Source organism: Gallinula chloropus (assembly GCF_964237585.1).
Source record: "Gallinula chloropus genome assembly, chromosome: 13".
Taxonomy (NCBI): domain Eukaryota; kingdom Metazoa; phylum Chordata; class Aves; order Gruiformes; family Rallidae; genus Gallinula; species Gallinula chloropus.
In genome coordinates, this window is record NC_140098.1 from 21,530,485 (window position 1) to 21,553,163 (window position 22,679).

The 22,679-nt window shown below is 63.9% G+C and overlaps 4 protein-coding genes across 4 annotated transcripts; 2 read left to right on the forward strand and 2 right to left on the reverse strand.

The window, feature by feature from the left end:
• Nucleotides 1–3,293: 3,293 nt before the first annotated feature.
• On the reverse strand, nt 3,294–6,087 carry LOC311196700 (fibulin-7-like; the record flags this gene model as incomplete). The annotated part of the gene is made up of 8 exons (XM_084270311.1): nt 3,294–3,654; nt 4,207–4,345; nt 4,444–4,581; nt 4,684–4,806; nt 4,969–5,094; nt 5,301–5,471; nt 5,621–5,777; nt 6,019–6,087. 8 exons carry the CDS (start codon nt 6,085–6,087, stop codon nt 3,294–3,296), a joined length of 1,284 nt encoding a protein of 427 aa, XP_084126437.1.
• Nucleotides 6,088–7,444: 1,357 nt separating this feature from the next.
• Nucleotides 7,445–12,623, forward strand: LOC311196426 (C-type lectin domain family 18 member A-like; the record flags this gene model as incomplete). The annotated part of the gene is made up of 12 exons (XM_084269990.1): nt 7,445–7,544; nt 8,236–8,327; nt 8,803–9,027; nt 9,104–9,201; nt 10,033–10,154; nt 10,243–10,350; nt 11,436–11,528; nt 11,676–11,782; nt 11,935–12,064; nt 12,143–12,239; nt 12,343–12,434; nt 12,586–12,623. The coding sequence occupies 12 exons, from the start codon at nt 7,445–7,447 to the stop codon at nt 12,621–12,623; spliced, it is 1,302 nt and encodes a 433-aa protein (XP_084126116.1).
• A 1,354-nt stretch (nt 12,624–13,977) lies between these two features.
• Nucleotides 13,978–20,331, forward strand: LOC311196701 (RNA-binding Raly-like protein; the record flags this gene model as incomplete). Its single annotated transcript, XM_084270312.1, has 7 exons — nt 13,978–14,014; nt 16,825–16,903; nt 18,567–18,617; nt 18,798–18,946; nt 19,252–19,365; nt 19,538–19,704; nt 20,215–20,331. 7 exons carry the CDS (start codon nt 13,978–13,980, stop codon nt 20,329–20,331), a joined length of 714 nt encoding a protein of 237 aa, XP_084126438.1.
• An 890-nt stretch (nt 20,332–21,221) lies between these two features.
• EXOSC6 (exosome component 6) lies at nt 21,222–22,543 on the reverse strand (the record flags this gene model as incomplete). The annotated part of the gene is made up of 1 exon (XM_084269992.1): nt 21,222–22,543. One exon carries the CDS (start codon nt 22,541–22,543, stop codon nt 21,674–21,676), a length of 870 nt encoding a protein of 289 aa, XP_084126118.1. The 3' UTR covers nt 21,222–21,673.
• Nucleotides 22,544–22,679: the final 136 nt, after the last annotated feature.

Consider the following 22,679-nt stretch of genomic DNA (forward strand, 5'->3'; position numbering starts at 1 on the left):
CAAAATCATGGATATAGGGACGTCTGCCAAGAAGGGAGGGGTGGGGGGAAGGTGCTTTAAGATCTGGTAGTGCTTCTTATTAGCTGACTCTGGTGTCACTGGGGGTGCAGGGCAGTGTCATAGAGAGTTTTCTTTCCCTTATTCCATGCTGATTCTGTTCTGCCCGTGATGCTGCTTATTGAATGATCTCTCCCTGTCCTTATCCCCAACTCCTGAGCCTCTCAAGACATATTTTCTCCCCTGTCCGGCTGAAAAGGGAGAGTGACAGAGGGGCTTTGGTGGGCGTCTGACCTCCAGCCAAGGTTTAACCACCACAAGGGGGTACAGAGTCACTGAGGAGCGGTGACCGAGCGGACGCAGTCTACCGGTACTCGTTAGCTGCCAGCCAGCTGGGAACACCGGCAAGCGCTGGGGCACCGGCACCTCCCCGAGGCACCATCACCTCCCCGGGGCACGACACCGGCCCCTCCCGGGGGCTGAGCGATGGTTCTCCCGGGCAGGCGCTCTTGGGAAGAGCCGGATAGACACACATATACAGCCACCCCCTCCCCCCTCCTTCCCTTCCGCTGCTTCCAACCCCGCCTTTCCCTCACCTTCTTCCCGCAGAGGCGGTTGAGAGTGGCCCCGTACCCGCCTCATACCCAGGCGGGTAGCGGGGCCCCCGGCTGAGGCCTTCACGGCAGTTCCCGGCCTCTCGGTGGGTGCAGGCCGCTGGGCCTGGCGCCATGGCAACGGCCGGGGCTACGGCGGGACTTGAGGGACAAGTAACCACCGAGCGCGGTCGTTCAATAGAGACGCGGGTGTGGGAGCCTGGCTGGAACACCCCCCACACCGCTGGGCCGGAGGCTCAGCAGCGTCTTCATCCCTAAACCTTGCCTGCTGCCTGCTCCAGCTTGCAGGAAGCCTTTCTGAGAGACCGGTCCTTCTCCCCCCTCATCCCACCAGCAATGGGTGATGGGAGAAGGTGGAACGGCCTCTGGCTGTGCCAGGGCAGGCTCAGCTCAGACATTAAGGAAAGATGCTTCCCCAAAGGGCTGTTGGGCACTGGGGCTGCCCAGGGAGGGGGGGAGTCACCACCCCTGGGTGTGTTTAAGAAAAAGGAAGAGGGGAGATGATGTGATAAATTTGAGACATACTCCAGCTGATAAAGCCAAACAACAATTTATTAATTGTAAGAAATAAGCCAGCAAGATACAGGCACAGATCAGCACTGGGCAACTCCGCTCCGCCAACTGCCGCGCGGTTAAAGTTCTTCAGTTCCTTTTCATTCAGTTTCTCTTCCCCTTGACGTGTCTTTAGTGGAGCACTCTGCGCATGGACCCCTCATATTTGGTCTTCTTTAGCAGGCGTTGTACTTATTGGTTGATTTTACTACTTGGGTGAGCTCCATTAACGCCTCCATCAGCAACTTACAATATGGTTATTCTTACAAAATAGGATGTTGTGACCGGTTTTGAAATATAAGTCCTCAATCTCCCTGGTATTAGAACTAATATTAGAAACTAAGTGGTTTCCTGTCATTCATTCCTTGTTTCAATGGACAAAATATTAACCCATTCACCACAATGAGGTGCTCAGGGATATAGTTTAGCACAGGACAGGAACAATTGGACTCCATGATCTTAAAGGTCTTTTCCAACCTTGTGATTCTGTGATTCTGGAGACTTAAGCACAAACAATACTAAAGTAAAACAAACTAAAGGACTCCTGGAAATAAGGAGTTTGTTTTATGGGTAAGCCCATGAAGGATAAAGGATACCGTGGGTCAACTGAGACACCACCAGCATCCCAGCCCCACTGATGCCCCTCCAAAACCCTCCCAGCATTGCAAGGCAGTAACTCCAGCAAGGCTGCTGACAGACACACCTGCATCAATAGAGGAATACGGTGCAAAAATCAGAGTTGCTTTGCCAAGTTTTGCTGGGATTAGGAGTCGGTGGTGTGGGCATCACTGATCAGTCAGGTCGTGCTGTACCCGAAGGTTTGAAGGGGGTAGGAACCCTGTGCTAAACCACATTTGGGGTGCCCCGTTGGGCTGGAACCCCTCACGCCCAGGAAGAAATATTTACCCTCATAACCCTCTGCTTGGCATCCCAGCCTCTCTGCTCGGTGGGCACTGCCAGCCCGCAGCTCTGCGGCTCCCAGGGAGGCTTTTCCACCCTCCTCCAGCACCACGGCCGCGCCGAGCCCCTGGGAGCCGGCGAGCAGAGCCGGCATAAGGAGATCTTTATGAGCTGCCCCGGTCTGCACACAGCAGCTGCTTTGTGTGAGGGGCTCTGGCACGGGCCAGCCAGACACTCACCTAAGAAGGCTTCTGTGTAAGGAGGGAAGGGTGTCCTGGGGTCGGCACGTCCTTCATTTGCTGTCCCCAAAGGCCCTTGTTACCTTTTCAACCTCCAGCCCCAGGCAGCTGTCCGTGTCTGCAGGGTCTGGCCATGCTGGTGGCGGCAGCGCTGGCGGTGGGAGGGGGGTGGCTGCACCTCTTGCCTTTGCAGCTCACCCTCCTCCTCGAGTCCGGAGCAGGGAAATCAAACACTGTTTGTTGTGCAGTTGCAGCTTTGTCTGCCCGTGCCATTGGCTCTCACTAGAGCTGTTGCAAAGGGAAAGCTCCTGGTCGCAAGGACCCATGGCCCCCAGTCACCCTCCCCTGCTCACCTGGTGCCAGGGAGCCCCACCACCCCTTCCTGATGCTAGCCAAAGGGGCTAGGGACTTGGCCACAACCCTTGGCTGTGCAGGACAGGCAGGGCAGCATTGTCAGCCTATCTCCCAGTCCTGTGCTGGGTAGTTCTTCAGCCCACCCTGCATACCGGGAGGGACACAGGTCTGCTGCCACCCCAAGCTCTGCAAGGGCACCCTGTCATGACCGGAGCCCCCAGCTCTCCAGGGAGCCTTGTCCTAGGAGCACGGGGCTGCTCCCACGTGAAAGGCATAGAGCAAGGAGCACACCTTTCCTACAGCCACTTTGCTTTTATTGGAGGTTACAAGATGCAAGGAGTCGGGGCAGCACACCATGTGCTGTCAGCTCGCTCTGCCATGCCCCTCCGTGTGCCAGGGGGGGCAGAAAGGAGGGTGGGGCAGAGGCAGGCAGCCCCAGGATGGTCCCTCCATTGCCCGCAGGGTTTTCCTCGCAGCCTTTGTGATGGGCACTATTTCTGCTGTGGTGGCTTTGCCCTTCCAGCCGTGAGCAAGCGTTATGGGAGAAGGACGTCTCCAGTGGGACAACAACTGGGACCACAGAGCTAAACTCACTCCATCGCTCTCCCAGGAGGCCCTGGCTTGGCCCCAAAGGGGATCAAAACTCGTATGGGGACACAAAGACCGTGACCTTGAACACATGCTTCCCCAGGAGGACCTTGCGGGAGAACTCGCTCATCTCCAGCTCCACCTCCAGTGTGGCTGGCCCTGCCACGGGGCTGGTGAGCACCAGCTCTCCTGTCTGCCGGTCGGAGCGCCGCACAGCGAACACGCCCTGGCCCCGGCCACCCACGATGGCAAAGCGCAGGCTGTCACCCACGAAACGGGTGGTGGACATCTTGAAGAGGACGTGGGGCACAGAGCGGTTGGCCTGGAGTGGCAGGTAGTGGAAGGAGATGGAGGTGGCAGCCAGGCGGCAGGCTCGGCTCTCCACGGGGCAGGGGTTCCTCTCACACTGGCTGCCAGGAGAGAAGGGGTCACCGTTGCTCGGTGCCTTGGTGCTCAGGGAGCTGCCCATGTCCTTGCAAACAAGTCCTGGCACCAGAGCGCTGTCCCACCCCTGCCTCTGCCAGGCAAACGCTGTGCCTTGTGGGGATGCAGCTCCAGGTCACGCTCTGCAGCAGGGACATTTGTGCCCCCCACAGAGGAACATCCCCGTCCAGAGAAGTGATGCTCCTGTGTTCAGCTGCTCGTGCTCGGCCACAGAGCAGCCCAGCCTCGCACACAAGGTCTTTGCCTCCTGGATAGCAGCCGATGGCACCACGTGGGTGTGCAATGGAGGGGAAGCAGCACTGTTCCCCCCCAGGCTGGGGCTCGGGAGGGGAGGTATTGGGATGCTCCCACCTGCACCCCCAGACACTGGCATCCCAAAGGCAAGGGGTGCCAAGCACCCGCCACATGGCCATTTGGCCGGTACTTTCCCTGCTGCCCCTGGGTGACACGATGGGGTCCCTGGGGCAGACGCCTGGGTGAGAGGCCGTGACACAGCCCACGCCACGCACGGTACTCACGAGGCGGAGGTCTTGACGTAGCTGGTGTTGTGGCGCGGCGGGGGGCACTTGGGGCGCACACAGCGGTAGCCCCCGAAGGTGTTGATGCAGAGATCGCCCTGGGTGCAGTTGTGCTGCTTCCCGGCACACTCGTTCACATCTGTGACAGTGGCAGGGGCTGAGCAGCTCAGCACCACCGCTCCCTGCCGCAGCCCGGGTCCCGTGGGACACCCCCTGCCCCACACCCACCACTCTTACCCTCGCAGGTGTTGTGGTCAGCGTGGTGCAGGTAACCGGCAGGGCAGAGGCAGCGGTAGGAGCCAGGGAGGTTGAGGCAATTGTGGAGGCAAAGCCGAGTCTGGGGGCTGGACTGGAAGAGCTGGCACTCATCCACATCTGGGGGAAAGAGCAGGGCACAGCCATCACCACCAAGCCTCGGGGGTCCCATCATCACCACCACCACCCCCAAAACCCTGCCACAGTTGCCCCTCCTTTTACCGTGGCACATGCCGCTGGCTCGCATCTGGAAACCAGCGTCGCAGCTGCAGCGCTGGGAGCCCGGGCGGCCCTCGGCACAGCGGGGCTGCCGGCTGAAGGAGGTGTTGCTCAGTGTCACCCAGTCTGGGGGGGACAACATGTGTCACTGCGGGGGTGGGGGGATATGGGGGGAGGCAGGGGGCTCGGGGAGATGGGTGCAGCATGGCCAGGTGCTATCCCCATGAGCACCCATGGCCCCGCGGGCACCTTCAGCCCAAATCTAACCTCCCCCCGCCAGGCACCTACAGGCATTGATGGGGGTCTGGCAGCTGGGGCCTGACCAGCCACGGGGGCAGAGGCATGTGTAGCTCTGGTTGCCGTCCATACAGGTCCCACCGTTGGCACAGGGGTTGCTGGAGCAGTCGTCAATACCTGGGGAGGAGGAGGTCATGAACACCTGCCAGAGCCACCCAGCCTCGCCCCATCCTGCTACCCAGCCTCAGCGCCCATCGCTGCAGCCTCTGGGCTGCTCTCCCTGCAGCCAGCAGGGTGTGGGGGAGGCAGAGCGATGGGACCCTGCAGCTTGGGGGTGATGGAGGACCCCTTCCCCGCGGCACCCCGACCCCACTCCACTTCACTTCTGCAGAAGGGCTGGGTGCCGCTCCACGTGCGGTTGTGCCGGCAGGCGCGCGTCTCCGAGCCCACCAGCCGGAAGCCGGCATCGCAGACGAAGTGAACGTCGTGGCCCACCCCCAGGCTGCGGCCCAGCATCCGCCCGTTCGGGGGCACAGCGAGCTGCGGACAGGTCTCTGCGGACAGACGGACATGGGTGAGGATGGGCAGCTGACCCCCTGCCCCAGAAAGGAGATGAGTGGGGGGGGGGGTCTCTTGCCCAGGCTGCTTGCTGAGGGTCTGGGGGTCCGAGCCGGTGCTGTGGCCGCGACTCGGCCGGGGTTACCGTTGTGTGTGGTGGTCTGTCTCTGGAGGCGGCTCTGGAGGACGGAGAGCTGCTGCCGGAGCCCGCGCGTGCCTCGGAGGTGGGCAGCCTCCTGCGCTGCCAGCAGCTTCTGCATCTGCCGCACCACGCTGAGGGCCTGCTGCTGGCTCAGGCACTCCTGTGGGGAGGCAGGGGCACCCCCATCACCCACCAGGACCCCCAGCTGTAGCACAGGGGCAGCACTCCTGAGCAGAGCCCCTTCCACCCCACGACCATCATCCCTGCTTCAGTCCTAGGTACCCTCAGCAGGTGCCATGGCCATGACATAACCCCCCACCCCAGGGTGGTGACGGGGCGCTGGGGTGGGTGCTGAGGGTCTGCAAAGGGGCTGGCAGTGGGGGGAAGCCGGGGGTCCTTACCTGGGTAGTGCTGAGGGGCAGCTGCAGGATGCCCAGGACCAGCCATGCCGGCAGCAGGATGAGGAGCATCGCGCCGGAGGCTGGCTCTGGCCACGCGGGCTGCAGGGATGAGACGCTCCGGTTCTGCCCCGCTCGCTCACAGCCGCGCTCCTCGGCTGACCGGGCTCTCCCCGCAGCGCATGCCCGGGTGTTTGTTGGTTTTTCCCCTGGCTGAGGACCGAGCCGTAGGAAAGTTTCCCTTTGGCACCCGCTCCGGCCTCTCCCTTCCCTTCTTCCCTCTCCGCACATCAGCGGCTTTGGGGCCTTTCATGTCACAGGGCCAGCAGATGCCGGGGCCAGGCGGTGGCTGTCACGGCACTTGCCGCGGTACCAGTGGTGCCGGGTTCCCCCCACGGCCAAGCACGGCTCTGGGGCTCCCCGGCACACGGGATGAGGCGGAATTCCATGCGCTCGCTCAGCGTGGGAAAGTCTCCCTGGAAAAGGCACGGCGTTGGGAGTCAGCACCAGGATCTGGCTCTCCGGTGGGACTGGAGCTGCCGAGGAGAGCAGCCTGACACTGCCATGGCCGTGGCACAGCTTTGCTGGAGTGAGCTCAGCCACAGCTGGGGCTTAGAGGGGGCTCCCGGGGCTCTGCCCAGAACTGGGGTGCACATGGCACTGGGGCAGAGCCATTGCAGTGCTCCTTGAGCCCCCCACAAGCAGCGTGGGCTCCAGGACCCCTGCCCAATGCTGAGCACCTTCTGAGATGTGTCCCCCTCGAGCCCAGCATCTCTCCCACCGCCGGCCCCCGAACCCTCCCATACCCCCACCCCATCACCACACTGCCCAGCTCTCTGGAGCGGGTATTTGGCTTCATGCCCACGGCGGTGTGTGTTACCTCCCCGGCATCTTTAATTCATGGGGCAGCAGAAAAGCCGGCACTTGGCGAGGGAGGCGGTGGGGAGAGAGGGAGGGAGGGAGGGAGGGAGCCCCCTTAGCTGCCCCCCAGCCACTTGGCATCCAATCTCCCAGCACCCCAAACCTTGGGACCCCCACTCCTGCCTGCCTCTCCATCCCACCCCCGGCTCGGTGGCGGGGTTGGGGCAAAGCGCAAGGGTCTGACCCCACTGCGGGGTGTCCCTGCGGGGGCCCCGGGGTTTGTCTGCTGCGCTCGCACCAGCGAGCAACTGTTTTGACAGAGCCATTACTCACCCGTCAAGCTTTTGTTGGAGCTGCCCAGCGGTGCCTGTCTGGAGCCCTGAATAGGATCAAATCCCGCATCCAGACACACACACACACACACACACACACACACGCATGTGAGCGCGCAGGAGCGCGCGGCTGAGCTCCCCCCGGCGCCGCAGCTGCTGCGGGACGGCTCGTCTCTCCCGAATCCTCTATCTGAAGGTGTGGGGGGGTCTGGTACACCCCCACCCCAGCCACCTGCATGAGGGTCTTGGTGCTGCTGGTTTGCAACCTCCTGGCGTGGAGGGTGGGTGAGATGGGGTCCGACGGTCTGGAGAAGTTGTCCGTGTCGGCTCCGGGAGGTAACGGGGAGAGGGGCTGGGGAAGGGGGTGTGGGGAGGGTGGGGGGGCTGCTGCTGGCAGCAAAGCTGGGGGCCAGCTAGTTTGGGGGTAGTTGAGGCAATTTGGGCACTGTCCCTTAAGGCTGGGCCAGGCGGGCAGGGGGCTGGGTGGGTGATGGGCACCCATGGATGGTAACAGGAGTCTTGGTGGGTGGCAGGAGCTGGGGGTAGATGAGTTTGGGCTGAGAGGGGGGATATAGAGCTGGGGATGCGGAGGGGGGGGGTGTGGAGGGGTCCTGGGGCTGGTGGGGGGATGGCGCTGGGAAGGGGGGGCTCTGGACTGGTGATGGGGGCAGATGATGGGTCCAGATCACTGGGGTCTGGGTGCCGGCAGGACAGCAGCGGGAGGAGGGGGGGGAGTGGGGACATTCCTGGCGGTCTCAGCCCACCCGTGCGAGACGGGGGCTCAGCAGGCTGGACCCCCCCCCACCCCCTGCCCCTTTTGTGCTCCCAGCCCAAAAGCGCTTTCTTCTCTCTCCTGGAGTCTCCATGGAGACCCGGGTGCCTTCCCCGTATCCCCGGCTGCGGCCAGACCCTTCAGGGGGCCGTGAGAGCGGCCCCAAAGGGCCCAGCCACAGGACACGGGGAGGGCATTGGCACCCTACAGCCCCCTTGGGCCCCTCCCCAGTCCCCACTGTTGCCCCCCCCCCAGCTCTCAGCATGAAGGAGACCTTCCTGGTGCTCTCGCTGCACAACAAGCTGAGGAGCAAAGTGCAGCCCCCCGCCGCCAACATGCAGAAGCTGGTGAGCCCCCCACCCCACGGCATTCCCCTGCTCTGGATGCCCCATCTGTCTCCCACTCCAAGCCCAGGAAAGGGGGGGCAGGGGGGCAGCCCATGGGTACCTGACTACCAAGCTAAGGATGCAGAAGAGCCTCCTGGCAGGGGATGGATGTGCCACCAGCACTGCCAGGCGCAGCACGCCCCACAGGCAGGGCTCATCTCTCGGGGTCCTCCGTGGGGTCCCCCAGGCCCCTCTGATGTCCCCTGCTCACCCCACAGCCACACACACCACGCCAAGGGTCCCTGGGGTGCCTCGCAGCATCCCCCATGCCCTCAGTCACTCCCCGGACCGCCCCTCTTGGAGGTCCCGGGACACTCCTGGGTCCCCCAGCATCCCGCCCTGCACCCCCCCTCCCCCCGCGTCCCCCCCCCCGCGTCCCCCTCCATCAGGGCCGTGCCGCGGGGACCCTGCGCGGCTCACGCACCTCCCGCCCCAGGAGTGGAGCGAGGAGCTGGCCCGGCTGGCGGGGGCGCGGGCGGCCAGCTGCCTGCAGGGCCCCGCTCCGCCGCCGGCCCCGCAGCTGAGCTGGAGCGAGACCCTCCTGCCGCCGGGCACGGGGGGCTTCGGGGCCGTCCTGGAGCGCTGGTTCGCCGAGGGCCGACGCTACGACTACGGGACGGGGCGCTGTGCCGGGAACGCCACCTGCCGCCACTACACGCAGGTGGGCGCGGGGGGACGCGGGGTGGAGCGGGGGGGTGCGGGGTCCTGGGCCGGGGGTGACACACGCTCTCTCGCAGCTGGTGTGGGCCACGGCCGGGCGGCTGGGCTGCGGGCGGCACCTCTGCACCGGCCGCCGCGGCGCCGGCGAAGCCTTCGCCTGCGCCTACTCCCCGGGGTAAGGGGCGGCGGGGCGGGGGGAGCCCCCCGGGTGGGGCGGGGGGCTCGGAGGGGGCGCGTCCCGGCGGGGCGCGGGCTGGACGATGGGCGTGCGGGGCATGGGGGCGCGGGCTGGCGCTGGGAGGGACGGGGCAGGCAGCGGGCGGGGCTGGGAATATGGACAGGGCTGGGGATGCGGGTGTGGTTATGGGATGCGGGCGTGGTTATAGGGCGTGGGCGTGGTTATGGGGTGTGGGTGTGATTATGGGATGTCGGCGTGGTTATGGGATGCTGATATGGGATGTGGGCGTGGTTATAGGGTGTGGGTGTGATTATGGGATGTGGGTGTGGGTATGGGGCGTGGGCGTGGTTATATGATGTGGGCGTGGGTTTATGGGATGTGGGCGTGGTTAATTAATGTGGGCGTGGTTATGGGATGTTGTTATGGGATGTGGGCGCGGTTATAGGGTGTGGGCGTGGTTATGGGATGTGGGTGTGATATCGGGATGTAGGGGTCTGGTTATAGGATGTGGGCGTGGTTATGGGATGTGGGCGTGGGTCATGGGGATGTGGGCGTGGTTAATTAGTGTGGGCGTGGTTATGGGATGTTATTGGATGTGGGCGTGGTTACATGGTGTGGCTTCGTTGTGAGGGGGGTCTCGAGTGGAGACGGGCGTGGTTTACTGGCGGGGGCGTGATTTTTCCCCGCGGGTGGGACATGGTCTGCGGTGGGCGTGGGTTTGATGGAGATGGGGTGTGTCTCGGGGCGTGTTTTGCCCGGGTGGGCGTGTCTTTCCCCGGGGGGCGCGGCTGCCCGGGTGGTCCCGCCTCCAGCTGCCCGCGGTGACAGGGGCAACTGGGAGGTGGCCGGGACCCCCGTCCTGCCCTACAAACAGGGGCCCTGGTGCTCCCTCTGCACCGCCGACCTCTCCGGCTGCTTCAAGTCCTGGGACCACGGCGGCGGGCTCTGTGGTGAGTCCCGGTGCCCCCCCACCCTCCCGGCCCCTGCCCAGCCCCCGCCGTGCCCCTGATGCCCGCGGTGCCACCTCACTGTGCCCAGAGGTGCCTCGGAATCCCTGTCGCATGACCTGCAGGAACAGCGGGCGCCTGGACATGAGCAGCTGCCAGTGCGCCTGTCCGCCCGGCTACACGGGCAGGTACTGCCAAGGTGAGAGGGGCACCCACACCCCCCCTGCCCTCGCCTCGAGTGACGTGTGAGCGCCACGTGGTCACGGTGTGCGTGGCCACTGCACTGGGGCGGTGCATGCGTGTGCGTGGCTGGTGCCACCGGGGCATGTGCCGGGCAGGTGCAGCACATGCATGTGCAGGGGTGGGGTGGTGCACGCCTGTACAAGTGCAGCGCTGCACGGGCCCAGCACAGTGCACACGTGTGCAGTGCTGGTGCAGGGCACACATGCACAGGGGTAGTGCAGTGCATGCCCCTACACAGGGGATGCAGTGCATGTGTGTGCAGTGCCGGTGCAGGACACGCATGCACAGGGGTAGTGCAGTGCATGCCCCTACACAGGGGATGCAGTGCATGTGTGTGCAGTGCCGGTGCAGGGCACACATGCACTGGGTTAGTGCAGTGCATGCCCCTACACAGGGGATGCAGTGCATGTGTGTGCAGTGCCAGTGCAGGGCACACATGCACAGTGCCAGTGCAGTGCATCTACACAGGGGATGCAGTGCATGTGTGTGCAGTGCCGGTGCAGGGCACACATGCACAGTGCCAGTGCAGTGCATGCCCCTACACAGGGGATGCAGTGCACGTGTGTGCAGTGCCGGTGCAGGGCACACATGCACAGGGGTAGTGCAGTGCATGCCCCTACACAGGGGATGCAGCACACGTGTGTGCAGTGCCAGTGCAGGACACGCATGCACAGTGCCAGTGCACTGCATGCCCCTACACAGGGGATGCAGCACATGTGTGTGCAGTGCCAGTGCAGGGCACGCATGCACAGTGCCAGTGCAGTGCATCTACACAGGGGATGCAGTGCATGTGTGTGCAGTGCACGTGTGCAACAGGCCCAGCCCAGCACATGCACGTGTAGGCCAGGCATGTGCAGCATGGGTGCAGCATGTGCATGGGCACGGCCGGAGCAGCACTCACGGTGCTCTCCGTGCCCGGGTGTGCACAGCCGTGCAGCGCGTGTGTGCAGCAGGACAGCTCGGTGCAGCACCCCGGCGTGCGGCTGGGGTGGGCGGGGGTGGCCGAGCCCCCCGCCAGCTGACGCAGCATCCCTCCGGCAGTGCGGTGCGGCGGGCAGTGCCTCCACGGAAAGTTCAGGAAGGAGGAGTGCTCCTGCCTCTGCGACCTGGGCTACGGCGGCGCCGAGTGCGGCAGTGAGTCTGCGCCCACCCGCACGGCTGGGCTGCCCGCGGCGGGGTCGCGGCAGGGACCTGCAGGACCCTGGGAGCAGGGCTGAGGGCTCTCTGGTGGGCCCGGCTCTGCCGGCACAGGGACCCACCTGCGCCTGCCTGTGTCCCCAGCGAAGATTCGGTTCCCTTTCCACGCCTGCGACGTGCAGATAGACGGCGACTGCTTCATGGTGTCCCCCGAGGCCGACACCTACTATGGGGCCAAAATAAAGTGCCAGGTGATCCCTCCAGATGCTCCAGGCATCCTTGCAGCTGAAAAATGCCCCCACCCCCCCTCCCCCCGTGCTTGCACACCCCACTGTGCATCACTCCACTGTCCAGCACAAGGATGAGCCACGAGTTTGGAGCCAACTCGCTCCCTTCCCTGCAGGAGAAAGGGGCGATGCTGGCCCAGATCAGGAACCAGAAGGTCCAGGACATCCTGGCTTTCTACCTCAGCCGCTTGGAGACTGGGAACAGGGTGACAGACACCGATTTTGAGACCAGGAACTTCTGGATCGGTGCGTGATGGTGGCGGGCGGGACGCAGGGTGCCAGGGGTGCGGGGCAGACATGTCACCCCACTTCCCGCTGCCCCAGGTCTCACCTACAAGATGTCCAAGTCTTCCTTCCGCTGGGACGTGGGCGAGCCATCCTCCTTCACCAGCTTCGCCTTCGGGCAGCCAGACAACCAGGGGTAAGTTTCTGCTGGATGCAGAGGACACCCGACAGACATCTGCCTGGTGTCGCCGCCGTGTCCCCGAGCTGCCCGGCCTCACCGCCCTCCCGCTGGGCCGCAGGTTTGGCAACTGTGTGGAGATGCAAGCGTCAGCCGCCTTCAACTGGAACGACCAGCGCTGCAAGAGCCGGAACCGGTACATCTGCCAGTTCGGTGAGTGAGCGGCCAGGACGCCTCTCAGGGGATGCTGAGCCCCCTGTGCGTCCCAGCTCCTGGCTTCACGAGGTCTGTGTCCTGCTCCTAGGCCCTGGGGTCCTTCCCAACACGGGGGCTGGGGGGGCACTAACTCTACATCCCGTCACAGCCCAGGACCACATCTCCCTGTGGCAGCGGGACCCCTGAGCTGGCAGCCCTGTGTGCTGGCCAGTGCTGGCTGCTGTGCCAAGCCTGTGGCTCAGCAGGACCCCATTGCTGTGCCAAGGAGCACCCCATCACTAAGGAGCATCCCACTGCTATTCCGAGGAGCACCCCATTGCTGCACCAAGCCCAGACCGTGGCTCAGGAGCACCCCCCTCACGAGCTCCCCCCCCCGCACAGGGGATGGGGAGCCAAAGGGACCCACGGCATTGGGACCTGACAAGCAGGGTGTGCGCCCTACATCAGCAGCTTCTTCTGCTCCTCACCTTCCTCTGTGGCCATCACGCTGCAACAGACCCCAGGGCAGGGAGATGCCTCTGCCAACAGCATCCTTGTAACCTGGCAGCCAGGCTGTGTCCGGACCACAGCCCCGATGTGACAGGGAGACAAAGGGGAGTTCTGGGGGTGCTCAGCCCTTGCCATGACTTGGGGTGAGGGCTGGGCTCAGCTCCAAAAACCATTGTCCTGGCCTGGGTGGGAACAACCCAGCCTAGCATCACGGTTTCCTCACCATGACCTGGTTCCTCACCATCTTCTGGGTGGTTAATAAAGACCCTCTGTCCCTGGGAAGAGCTGTTTGTCCCCTTTTCCTCCCCCAGGCGTTGGGTGTGGGTTTGTGTCGTGGCACCAGCTCTGTGGGGAGAAGGCAGGAGCTGCAGTGCCCCAGCAAGGCCACGGGCCCCTTCTGGGGGACCCTGGGGTGCAGCTGAGCAGTCGGCCAGGGCCTGACAGATGGGGGGGGGGGGGGGAGGGTGGGGTGGGCCTGGGGGGATGATGGGGATGGGAATGGGGTTGAGGATGGGGATGAGGATGGGGAAGGAGATGGGGATGGAGAAGGGGATGGAGATGGGGATGGGGTTGAGGATGGGGATGGGGATGAGGTTGGGGATGAGGATGGAGATGAGGATGGGGATGGGGTTGGGGATGAGGTTGGGGATGAGGATGGGGATGAGGATGGGGATGAGGATGGGGATGAGGATGGGGATGGGGTTGGGGATGAGGATGGGGATGAGGATGGGGATGAGGATGGGGATGAGGACGGGGATGAGGATGGGGATGGGGTTGGTCTAGCACAGCCACCATGTCCCTACACCTCAGGGAAGGGAGAGCCCGAGCCCGGGCCCAGCGCTGCCGGCAGCGACGAGCGCAGGGAGGGCCAGGGATGCTGCAATAAAGCATCGCTGCCCTGGGGCGTGTCGGGGCGTGGTCCGTGGGTCCGACCGCCCCCCCCAGCCCCGTGCCGCGGTGGTTCCGCCCGCCTCCCCCCTCTCTCGGCGGTGGTAGGGCCCGGTGGCGGCGCGCCCGGGCCGGGGCTGCGGGGCCGGGGGGCTACCGGGCGATGACGCTCTTCGGCGGCGGGGACACGGGCTGGAGATGTGAGTACCGACCCGGATCCGGCCCCTCATCCCCCCTCCCCGCCTCCGTTCATCCCCCCGGGACCGGCCCTCTTCCCGCACACAGAGATGCTCCGGCACCGGGATGCTGGGCGGCGGGGTGGGACCGGCAGCCGTGCCCGGGACGGGAGTGACCCCTGGTGCACGTACCGGGCCTATCGCCCCGTGCTGGGCCGCCTCCCGGTGCCGGGATGCCTCCCACCCGCCTGGGACCAGTCCCTCGCCCCGGACAGGCATGACCTCCCGGCACCGAGCTGCCCCCGCCCCGGTACTGGTCCCTCCCCAGGGCCGGGATGTCCTCCCGGTACTGGGATACCTGGTCCTCCCCATACCATCACCTCCCCCCCGGGGCTGAGATGTCCCCTCAGTACTGGGATGCCCCATACCATCTCCTCCCCCCCGGGGCTGGGTTGCCCCCCTGGTACTGAGATGCCCCCCTGGTACTGGGATGCCCCATACCATCACCTCCCCCCCGGGGCTGGGATGTCCCCTCAGTACTGGGATGCCCCTTACCATCACCTCCCCCCCGGGGCTGGGATATCCCCTCAGTACTGGGATGCCCACCTACCACCACCCCCAGGCCAGGGGTGTTGTGATGCCCCCACTGCCCTTCCAGGGGAGGGAGCCCAGGCACGGGGGGATGGCCCCGGGATGACAGAGCCACGCTGGCCCGGGTCCCCTGCCCCAACAGGACAGTCCCCTTGGTGCAGGTGGCCTGTGGCAGGGTGCTCAGCCCTGGCTGGGGTACTGAGGTCTCCATCTGATGCCTCGGAAAGCTGGAATCAAAACCCCCCAGCCTTGGTGACTCTGAAGCAGGTATCCTGTATCGCAGTGCTGGGCACGCAGGGGATTCAGCTCCTCCCAGTGTGGGTGCCCATTACAGCCACATTTCTCATATTCATACAGATTAACTCTACATATTCATTAGAATTTCTAGGAAAAGGCAGGGTTATGCAAATTATTTCCAGGAGGTCATTTATATTAATCCCTCCCAGATAGCCCATGCTCAGGGACACTCAGGGGTCTTCTGTTGAGCTTCAGGGATGAAGGCTGGATGTCTTCCTCTCTCTCAGCACATGTTCTTCATGTTTCTTCTCCATGCTTATCTGGGCTCCCAACACCTGCACCAACTAGTTAGCTTTTCACTGAAAACAAGATACACTCTGTCTCTTAATTGGTCGTTAGCCTCATTATTTATGGCTCCCCTATCTCCTACTTCCTCTAGTTTCCAGGCTGTTGTGCTGTTGTGGTTAAGTTTTGTAGCTGCTTTCATGAAACAGCTCGTGTGATTACAGCCAGATTCTGCTCAAACCTATTCCTGAAAGCACACACACTCTTACTTCTTCATCTTCAAGGCTGTTACTGTTGCACTGTTGTGGTTCAGTTTTGCAGCTGCTCTCACAAGCAGCTCACACAGTTGCAGCTTTCTCCTAAACTAATCTATTCTTAAAGCCAGGAAAATTCTTATATTAGAGTTATATTGTCTCTTAAGACACACCCCTATCAATCTCTTCAGCATGATTACCTGTCATCGAATCACATCCCGCTGGCAGGGAAGGGAGAGGGTGGCTCTGCCAGGTGGGTGTGATGGGATGGAGAGAAGGATGTCAACAGTGGGCTCTGGTCCTGAGCACCGAGCCTGGCTGTCCCCAGGGATGCTGCCCTTGGCAGGGCAAAGGGAAGACCTTCTGCTGCTTGCCCTGAGGGCAGAGCCAGCCCACAGGCTTCATCACATGAGGTGACAGCCTGGAAAGCAAACACCAGTTTCCTTCTGCTTGGATCTTCTGGGAAGGTTTCTCCTCCTCACAGATGGAGGGACCTTGCTCTGTCAGATGCAGGGCTGGAGGGGTCCCAGGGCCCAGTGTCACGCTCCTGGGGAGCTCTAGACCTCTCCAATGAGCTGGTGCATTCCCAGAGGACTTGGGAAGCTTCAGCTGGGGGTTCCTTTGGGCAGTGGTACCCACAATGTCACCTGTGGGATGGCTGGTGATGCTTACTACAGCCTCAGTGTCTCACCCACCAGCTCCTACCCCAAGGGTCAGAGAGGGTCTGGAGCCCCTTCCAAATTACAAATGTCAGTGTATGGAGTTGTTAGTGAAGTTTTGCACCAGTGGCTTTCAAATACAGGATGAGAAAATGGATTCAAGGTGGCTTTTTTTTGGCTGTGAAATCCTAAATAAAGGGTGAAGAGCATCACCAGGCAGGTGTGACAGGACACGGCCAGGCAGCACAGCCCAGGACATTTCCACCTCACCTGTGTCTCCGCAGCCTTGGGAAGCACAGAGCAGCTGGGTGTTGGGGCTTCCCCCATCCCCAGCACCCATCCATGGTGGACAACACCCACTGCTGTCCCGCTGGCCCAGGGCTCCCTGAAACCACCTGGCAGGAGCAATAGGGAAGGTGGATTCACCACAGTGCTGGGAAGTGGCTCTGGGGGTTAATTACCCTCATCATCAGAAGTGTTTTCTATCACCTTAATTGGGACCTGCCCAGCCGTGGCTGGGTGTGGGCTCCTGGGATGGGACACCCATGGGAAGGGGCTGCTGTGGGGACAGCCCAAGCTGCTCTGTGTTCTGACACATCCCTGTGATGCTCCTCTCCTTCCCCAGAAACTGAAGTGTAGAGAGAGCTGCCAGCCTTGGGCTCATCCTGCGGATGCTCCGGCACGGGGCGTCTCCAGCCAGGCTGGACATTCCTGGGAAGCCGGTGCTGGAGAAACACCCATGTGGGGCAGGGTGTTGGCATTCCCCTTTCTTCCCAGTGCTCATTCCCCTCTTCTTTCTCCCCCCCAGACTTGGACATGGCCAGGGAACCCAAGCTGAGCCGGGCCAGGCTGGGCCAGAAGCGGCAGCACAGCAGCAGCCTGTACCAGTGAGTGCCGGGGCGGGGGCTGCGCTGGGGGTCCCTGGCTCCTCTCCATCACTCACATCTCCAACTGCTCTGGTCCTGTGGTGGGGGGTGTGGGTCCGTGGGACACCCCTGCCCCACCCTGACAGGGCTCTGAGAGCATCGCCCGGCCACACCGGTGGGGGACGGAGCCCTCGCTGCCTGGGGTGTGGAGCATCCCCTTCCCCATCCAGAGGTGCAGGGGAAGAGTGGAGCCCTGTGCCTGATGTCAATGCTGGCTGCAGTTCTGGCCTTTAAATGCTGTTCCTGGGGGACAGACACCCCTGCAGAGGTGTGCCAGGGCAGTGACAGTCCCACTGGCAGTGGTGGTGGCATCGATGGGAGCAGGAGAGCAGGTCCCTCACCCCTGTGTGCTTTCAGCTTCCCAGCTCAGCGGGGCTGCCAGGAGGGGACCAGCACCAGGCATCTCTTTAGAGAGCTTTTGGCAAATGCCCTGACTGAACTAATTGCTCTGCCCGTTGCCATGGTGCCAGAGGGATGCAGCAGTGCTGCACAGGGCAGGGACCGCTGGTCCCCTTGGGGATCCTCCAAGCAAAGAGCCGAGCTGGGGGAAAACCCTGGCTGTGTCCCCAGCTGGGGACAGGCCCCAGGACCCATCTCCTGCAGAGCCACCGGTGCTCCCATGGCATCCCCATCCCTCATGGTGGTGGCTCGGGGCAGCAGCAGCCGTCGTGGCTGGCACCTTCCCTGTGCCCTGTGCGTGGGTTGGGGCTCCTCTCCAGCTGCCCATTCCCCTCTTCTCCAAGGCAGGTTGGGACCTTCTTCCTTGGGTGTCAGCCAGGACATGGGGATGCGAAGGACTCACCGTCCCCATCACAGCAATAGAAGCTTGGAAGGCGTCTAGGCTGGAGCAAAAGCTCCCAAAATATCCCCAGGCTTAAAGAACAGACATGGGGAGGGGCAAGGTGGGGTGTCCTGGCACCCTGGGACTGACAGCTTGCCCTTCCCAGGGGGACTGATGCTTGCAGGCTGTACTCTGTGCAGATTATTCTTGTATAAGGATGGGGCTGGGGGTACCTTTGCCCCGTGTCAGGCCCTGAGCCACCCCAGGCAGGGCAGCCCAGGTTGCCTGTTACCCCCTGCTCAGGCCCAGCAGACCTTCAGCTCTCCTGGAGCTCCAGCATCGGTCCCAGCGATGGGCTCACCGGCAGGAGAACCTGGAGCACTGGGGGACCATGCCCCCTCCCCGATTCCTGGCAGTGGGCTGGGCAAGGCTCCCTGCTCCCCACGATGCCCTGAGCACGGTGTTCTCTCCCATCGGGTTAAGCTTAATCCTGAGCTCCCTGAGTCCATGGGAGCTGAAGCACCGAAATGAGCTTCAGTATCTCCCCCCCTCCCCTCCCCAGCCCCGATTCCTGGCCCGGGGCACGTGATCTGTTAGTGTCACGCCGGCTGCCCACGCCAGAGGCGATCCACTGACAGATCACAGCCTCACTGGGAGCCGAGTGGGCCGGCAGCGTGTGCGGAGCTGGGACCGTGACACTGAACGTCAGGGTGCTCCAGATGCAGAGTCCCAAGGGCAGAACCAGCATGCTGCCTGCTCCCTCAGGGGTGTACCCCGAGGGGGCTGCTCCACCTGCATTCAGGGTCCTGCAGAGCCTGTGACCTGTTCTCCTCTCTCCCTCAGCAGTAACTATGAGCTGGACTACGATCTCTACAGGGACGACTTCCCGTACCGGTGAGTGTGGCATCCCAGGAGTGGGGTGCCCTGAGCACATGGGGAGGGCTGGGTTGGGGGGTCCTTCAACAGAGAGGGACCCTAAGAGATGTTCTCAGGGCTGGCATGAGCTGCTGCTACACCTCCAAGGTTGTGCTCATGCTGCTGTGCTCGTGCTGCTGTGCTCTCCTGCCCTCACAGGGTGTACGAGTACCAGAAGATCCCCCCGCTCATTAACCACATCCCGGTCAAGGCCAGACGAACCCACGTGGGAGCAGGAGGCAAAAGCAGCCTGAGCCCCCAGTCTGGGGCAAGGAGCAGCACCAGCTCGGCAGCAGGACGGACAAAGTGTGAGTGTGATGGGGCTGGGAGGAAGAGTAGGCTCAGCCCTGGCATCTCAGTGCATTAGAGCAGTGCCAGTGCCCGTGAGTCCCGTGTCGCACTGACTCTTGCTGCTACGAGTCCCCAGCTCCAGCAGACACAGCCTGGGCTGCACCGGGCTGGTGGCCATTCCCCTCAACCCATCCCTGTTCCCTGAGGATGCTCCAGAGGGGATGATGCTCCGGAGGTGGCTGCCCAGGGTGATGTGTTCCTGTCCCAGCTCTGGGTGGGCTGTGGAGCAGGGTTGGGACCCTAAGGGCTGCTCTCCCCACAGTGCGAGCCGAAGAGCTTCACTCCATCAAGGGGGAGCTGAGCCAGATTAAGGTCCAGGTGGACAATCTGCTGGAGAGCCTGGACCGCATGGACCAGCGGAGAGAACGTCTTGCGGGTGAGGGGACAGCCCCGGCCACAGCGCGGGGGTCGGGCATCCAGCGCCGACGGGGAGAGCTCCCCGTGTCCTCCCTGGGCTGGCAAGGGCAGCGTCTGGCCCTGTGGCCCCAGGGGAGCCCGCAAGGACAGGGCTGCTGCACCCCCCATTTCTGCTGTCTCTGTCCTTGCAGGGTCCAAGGACAGCGAGAAGAGGAGGGCAGAGATGAAGGCAGAGTCGCGGTCCCCAGCGGGAGAGGGGTCCTGGAAGCCCCAGGGGAAGGACAGGACAGGAACTGACCCGCACAGCGACCTGCGCAACATCGACAGCGCCGAGGAGAGCACGGACACGGAGGAGCCGGTGAGAGGAGGGACGGGTTCTGCACCAGGCTCCCCGCTTTCCTAAAACCCATTCCCACTTGCTGCCCACATGGGTCCTGTGAGTGAGGGGGGAGGTGCCCAGAGCAGAGGAGATGCTCTGTTGGGGATCCCTGAGGCATCCCAGCTGCATGCCACAGCTACAACCACCCCAGGACAGCCCTGAGCACCCTGCAGCAACCCCTGCTGCAGCACAGGCTGTGACAAAAACTCACACCCCCCCCCCAACCCCAAAACCCCAGCCCTCAGAGGAGAAAAAAACTTGTACCAAACCTGCTGCTCCCGCACCCACATCCCCCCACGCTGGGTGGGGGTCGCTGGGGGTGCCTGTGCCAGGCAGGGCACTGGGTCTGAGCCTCCTGCCCTGGGGTGTTTCTCCTCGCAGGTGAAAAACCACAGGTTGGACCATGAGGGGAGCCAGTAGATGGAGGGGGATGCCAGAGGCTCCCTGCACGGCCGGCCCTTCCCGTCTCCTCTCCGTGTTTCTCCTGAGGCTTCCTGCCAGCGCCACACGTGCTGTGAGGTGCCGGCTCTCGGCACGGGCACCCCCCACGTCCCACCCCAGCGAGACACCGGCCAGCCCTGGCGACAGCAGTTTGTGGTGGAGTGAGCTCGTTTCCCCTCTCCTCCTGTGTTCAGACCCGGGGATCAGCAGACATGGACGGGAGGGCATGTGGGTGCCACACTCCAGGCCCCACTCTGGAATTGGGTTGGGGGGGGTAGGTACAGCTTCTGGAGGCTCATGGTGATGCCATGGGAAGGAGGGACCACCCCGAGACAGCTCCAAGGGGCTTTCGTGGGATTTTTGGGATGGGGGCGGGGTGTGGTGCCAAGCCCATCTCCAACACCCGTGTCAGAGCCAGCACAAACCCAGCAGTTCCCAGTTGCCCCTGCTCCCAGATGGGTTTTTCCTTACTGGTTTTCCACAGGCTGCTCTTGGGCTCGGCTCACCTTTGTGGTCAGCAGGACTCCCCACAAGCAGCTGTGCCAGGGCTCCTGCACCCAAGGAAGTTACAGCGTGTCCCCCTTGTCCCCGCGCTCCCCGGTGTCACGTCTGGGTTGGGTGTTCCTCACTTTTAGGCCATCCTCTCTTGCTGGTAGGAGCTTATTCTGTATCTCTGATTTGCTCTGGCCAGAGTGTGTCATGTAGGAAAGGAAAAGAATTTGTATTTCTTTTCTCTGGTTATTTGGCTCTGGTGCCGTCCTGAACCTGCTGTGGCCACGTAACTCTTGTACCCACCTCAGCCCAGTTTCTCACTGGAACCATTAACCACCCCCATTACCCTGAGGATTCAGTACCAGCCCAGTGCCATTGGGCAGTTGGCTGGCCACCCCCTCTGACCCCAGACCCCAAGGCAGCACCCAGCTCTCCCCCCCACCCCCTGGGGAAGGGCAGCGGGAGCAGAGGGCAGCACTGCAGGGGTATCCCCAATACCCAGCAGCTGGGCTCCCAGACACATCCTTCCACCTCTGCCTGCAGCAGAGCCACGCAGGCAGAAATGACCAGAAAAAAACGCATTTATTACAAACCCCCCCTCCCCAGCAGAACGTGTCCCTTCCACCTGGGAGCACTGCTGGGGCAGAAGGCCTGAGGGATGCGCAGTCTGAGCCGGGACCAACGCTGTGTGCTCCCTGCCTGCACGGAGGGCCAGGCTGAGGCACGGGTGTCCCACAGGGCAGGGACCCAAGGGAGGTCCCAGGCACCCCCAAGGGAGGTCCCAGGCAGGCTCTGGCAGCCGAGGCAGGATGGAAACTGTTCCCTGGGAGCGAGGGAGGCTGCTTGTGTCCGGCGGGAAGGGGCTCCTGCAGCACTGGGGCTCCTGGGGTGGTGCAGGGGCTGCTCTGGGGGCTCTCCAGCAGTGGGAGGGTGCAGAGTCCAGTGTGGTCGGGCTGGTTTCGTAGACCTCTGTCTGCCTGGGCAGCTCGGGGTGGTCTCCGGGGGCTCCCGTCTCTCAGGCTGTGGTGGCGGCAGGCGCCGCGGCGCTGGCGCTGGCGTTGGCGGCAGCATCCCGGCGCCGGGAGGCCCGCAGCAGGCTCTGCCGCAGCACGGGGTAGAGGCGGTGGCAGCCCTCGAGGCCGAGGCGCAGAGCCTGCGCCCAGCTCTCGGGGGGGCTGCCCTGCCCGCCGCCCAGCACCGCCGACACCTGGTTAAGGGCGGGCAGCAGGGCCAGGGTGAGCCGGGCCTCGGCGCGGCGTTCCTCGGGCTCCCCGGGCTGCAGCAGCCAAGCGGCGTCGGGCCCGGGGCAGCGGCACAGGGCGCAGCCCACCGCCAGGTCGTACATCTCCACCCCGGCGTCGGCCAGGGCCAGGGAGGCGGCGCTGATGGCGGCGGCCAGCGCGGAGCCGCCGTCCTGCAGCACCAGGGCGCTGACGGCCAGGCGGGCCCGCGGGTAGCGGACCAGGCGCACGGCCGGCTCCAGGGCTTCCCGCAAAGCCGCCGCCGCTTCCCTCTCCGCCTCCCGTTCCGCCGCCGAGCCCGGCCGCCACCGAGCCCCGCGCCCGGCGAAGGGGGCCCGGCTGAACTCGCAGAGCAGCCGCCCGCTCACCGGTGGGGCCACGCCGGGCTCGGCCGCTTCCCGCGGGCCCCAGGCGGCGCAGAGCACCTTGGTGCCGCTGCCCAGCTCCACGTAGGCCGAGCCCTCCGCCTGGCTCAGCAGCCCGGCCCGTGCGAAGAGCGGCCGCAGGTCGCAGGGGTCCCGCGGCGCCGCAGCTCCATCCTCATCCTCCTCCCGCCCCTTTACCGGCACCTCCCCGGCCGCTGCCCACAGCTCCGGCGGCTGCGACTCCTCCGGGCCCGGCACCCGGCGGTGATCCAGCGGCATGCTCGGCGGAACTGCAGGCGGGGAGGCCGGAGGAGGAGGAGCCCGGAGGAGGAGGAGCCCGGCCGGGGAGAGGGAGCCGGGCCGGAGGCGGGGGGAGCCCGGCAGGAGATGGGGGAGCCCGGCCGGAGACAGGGGT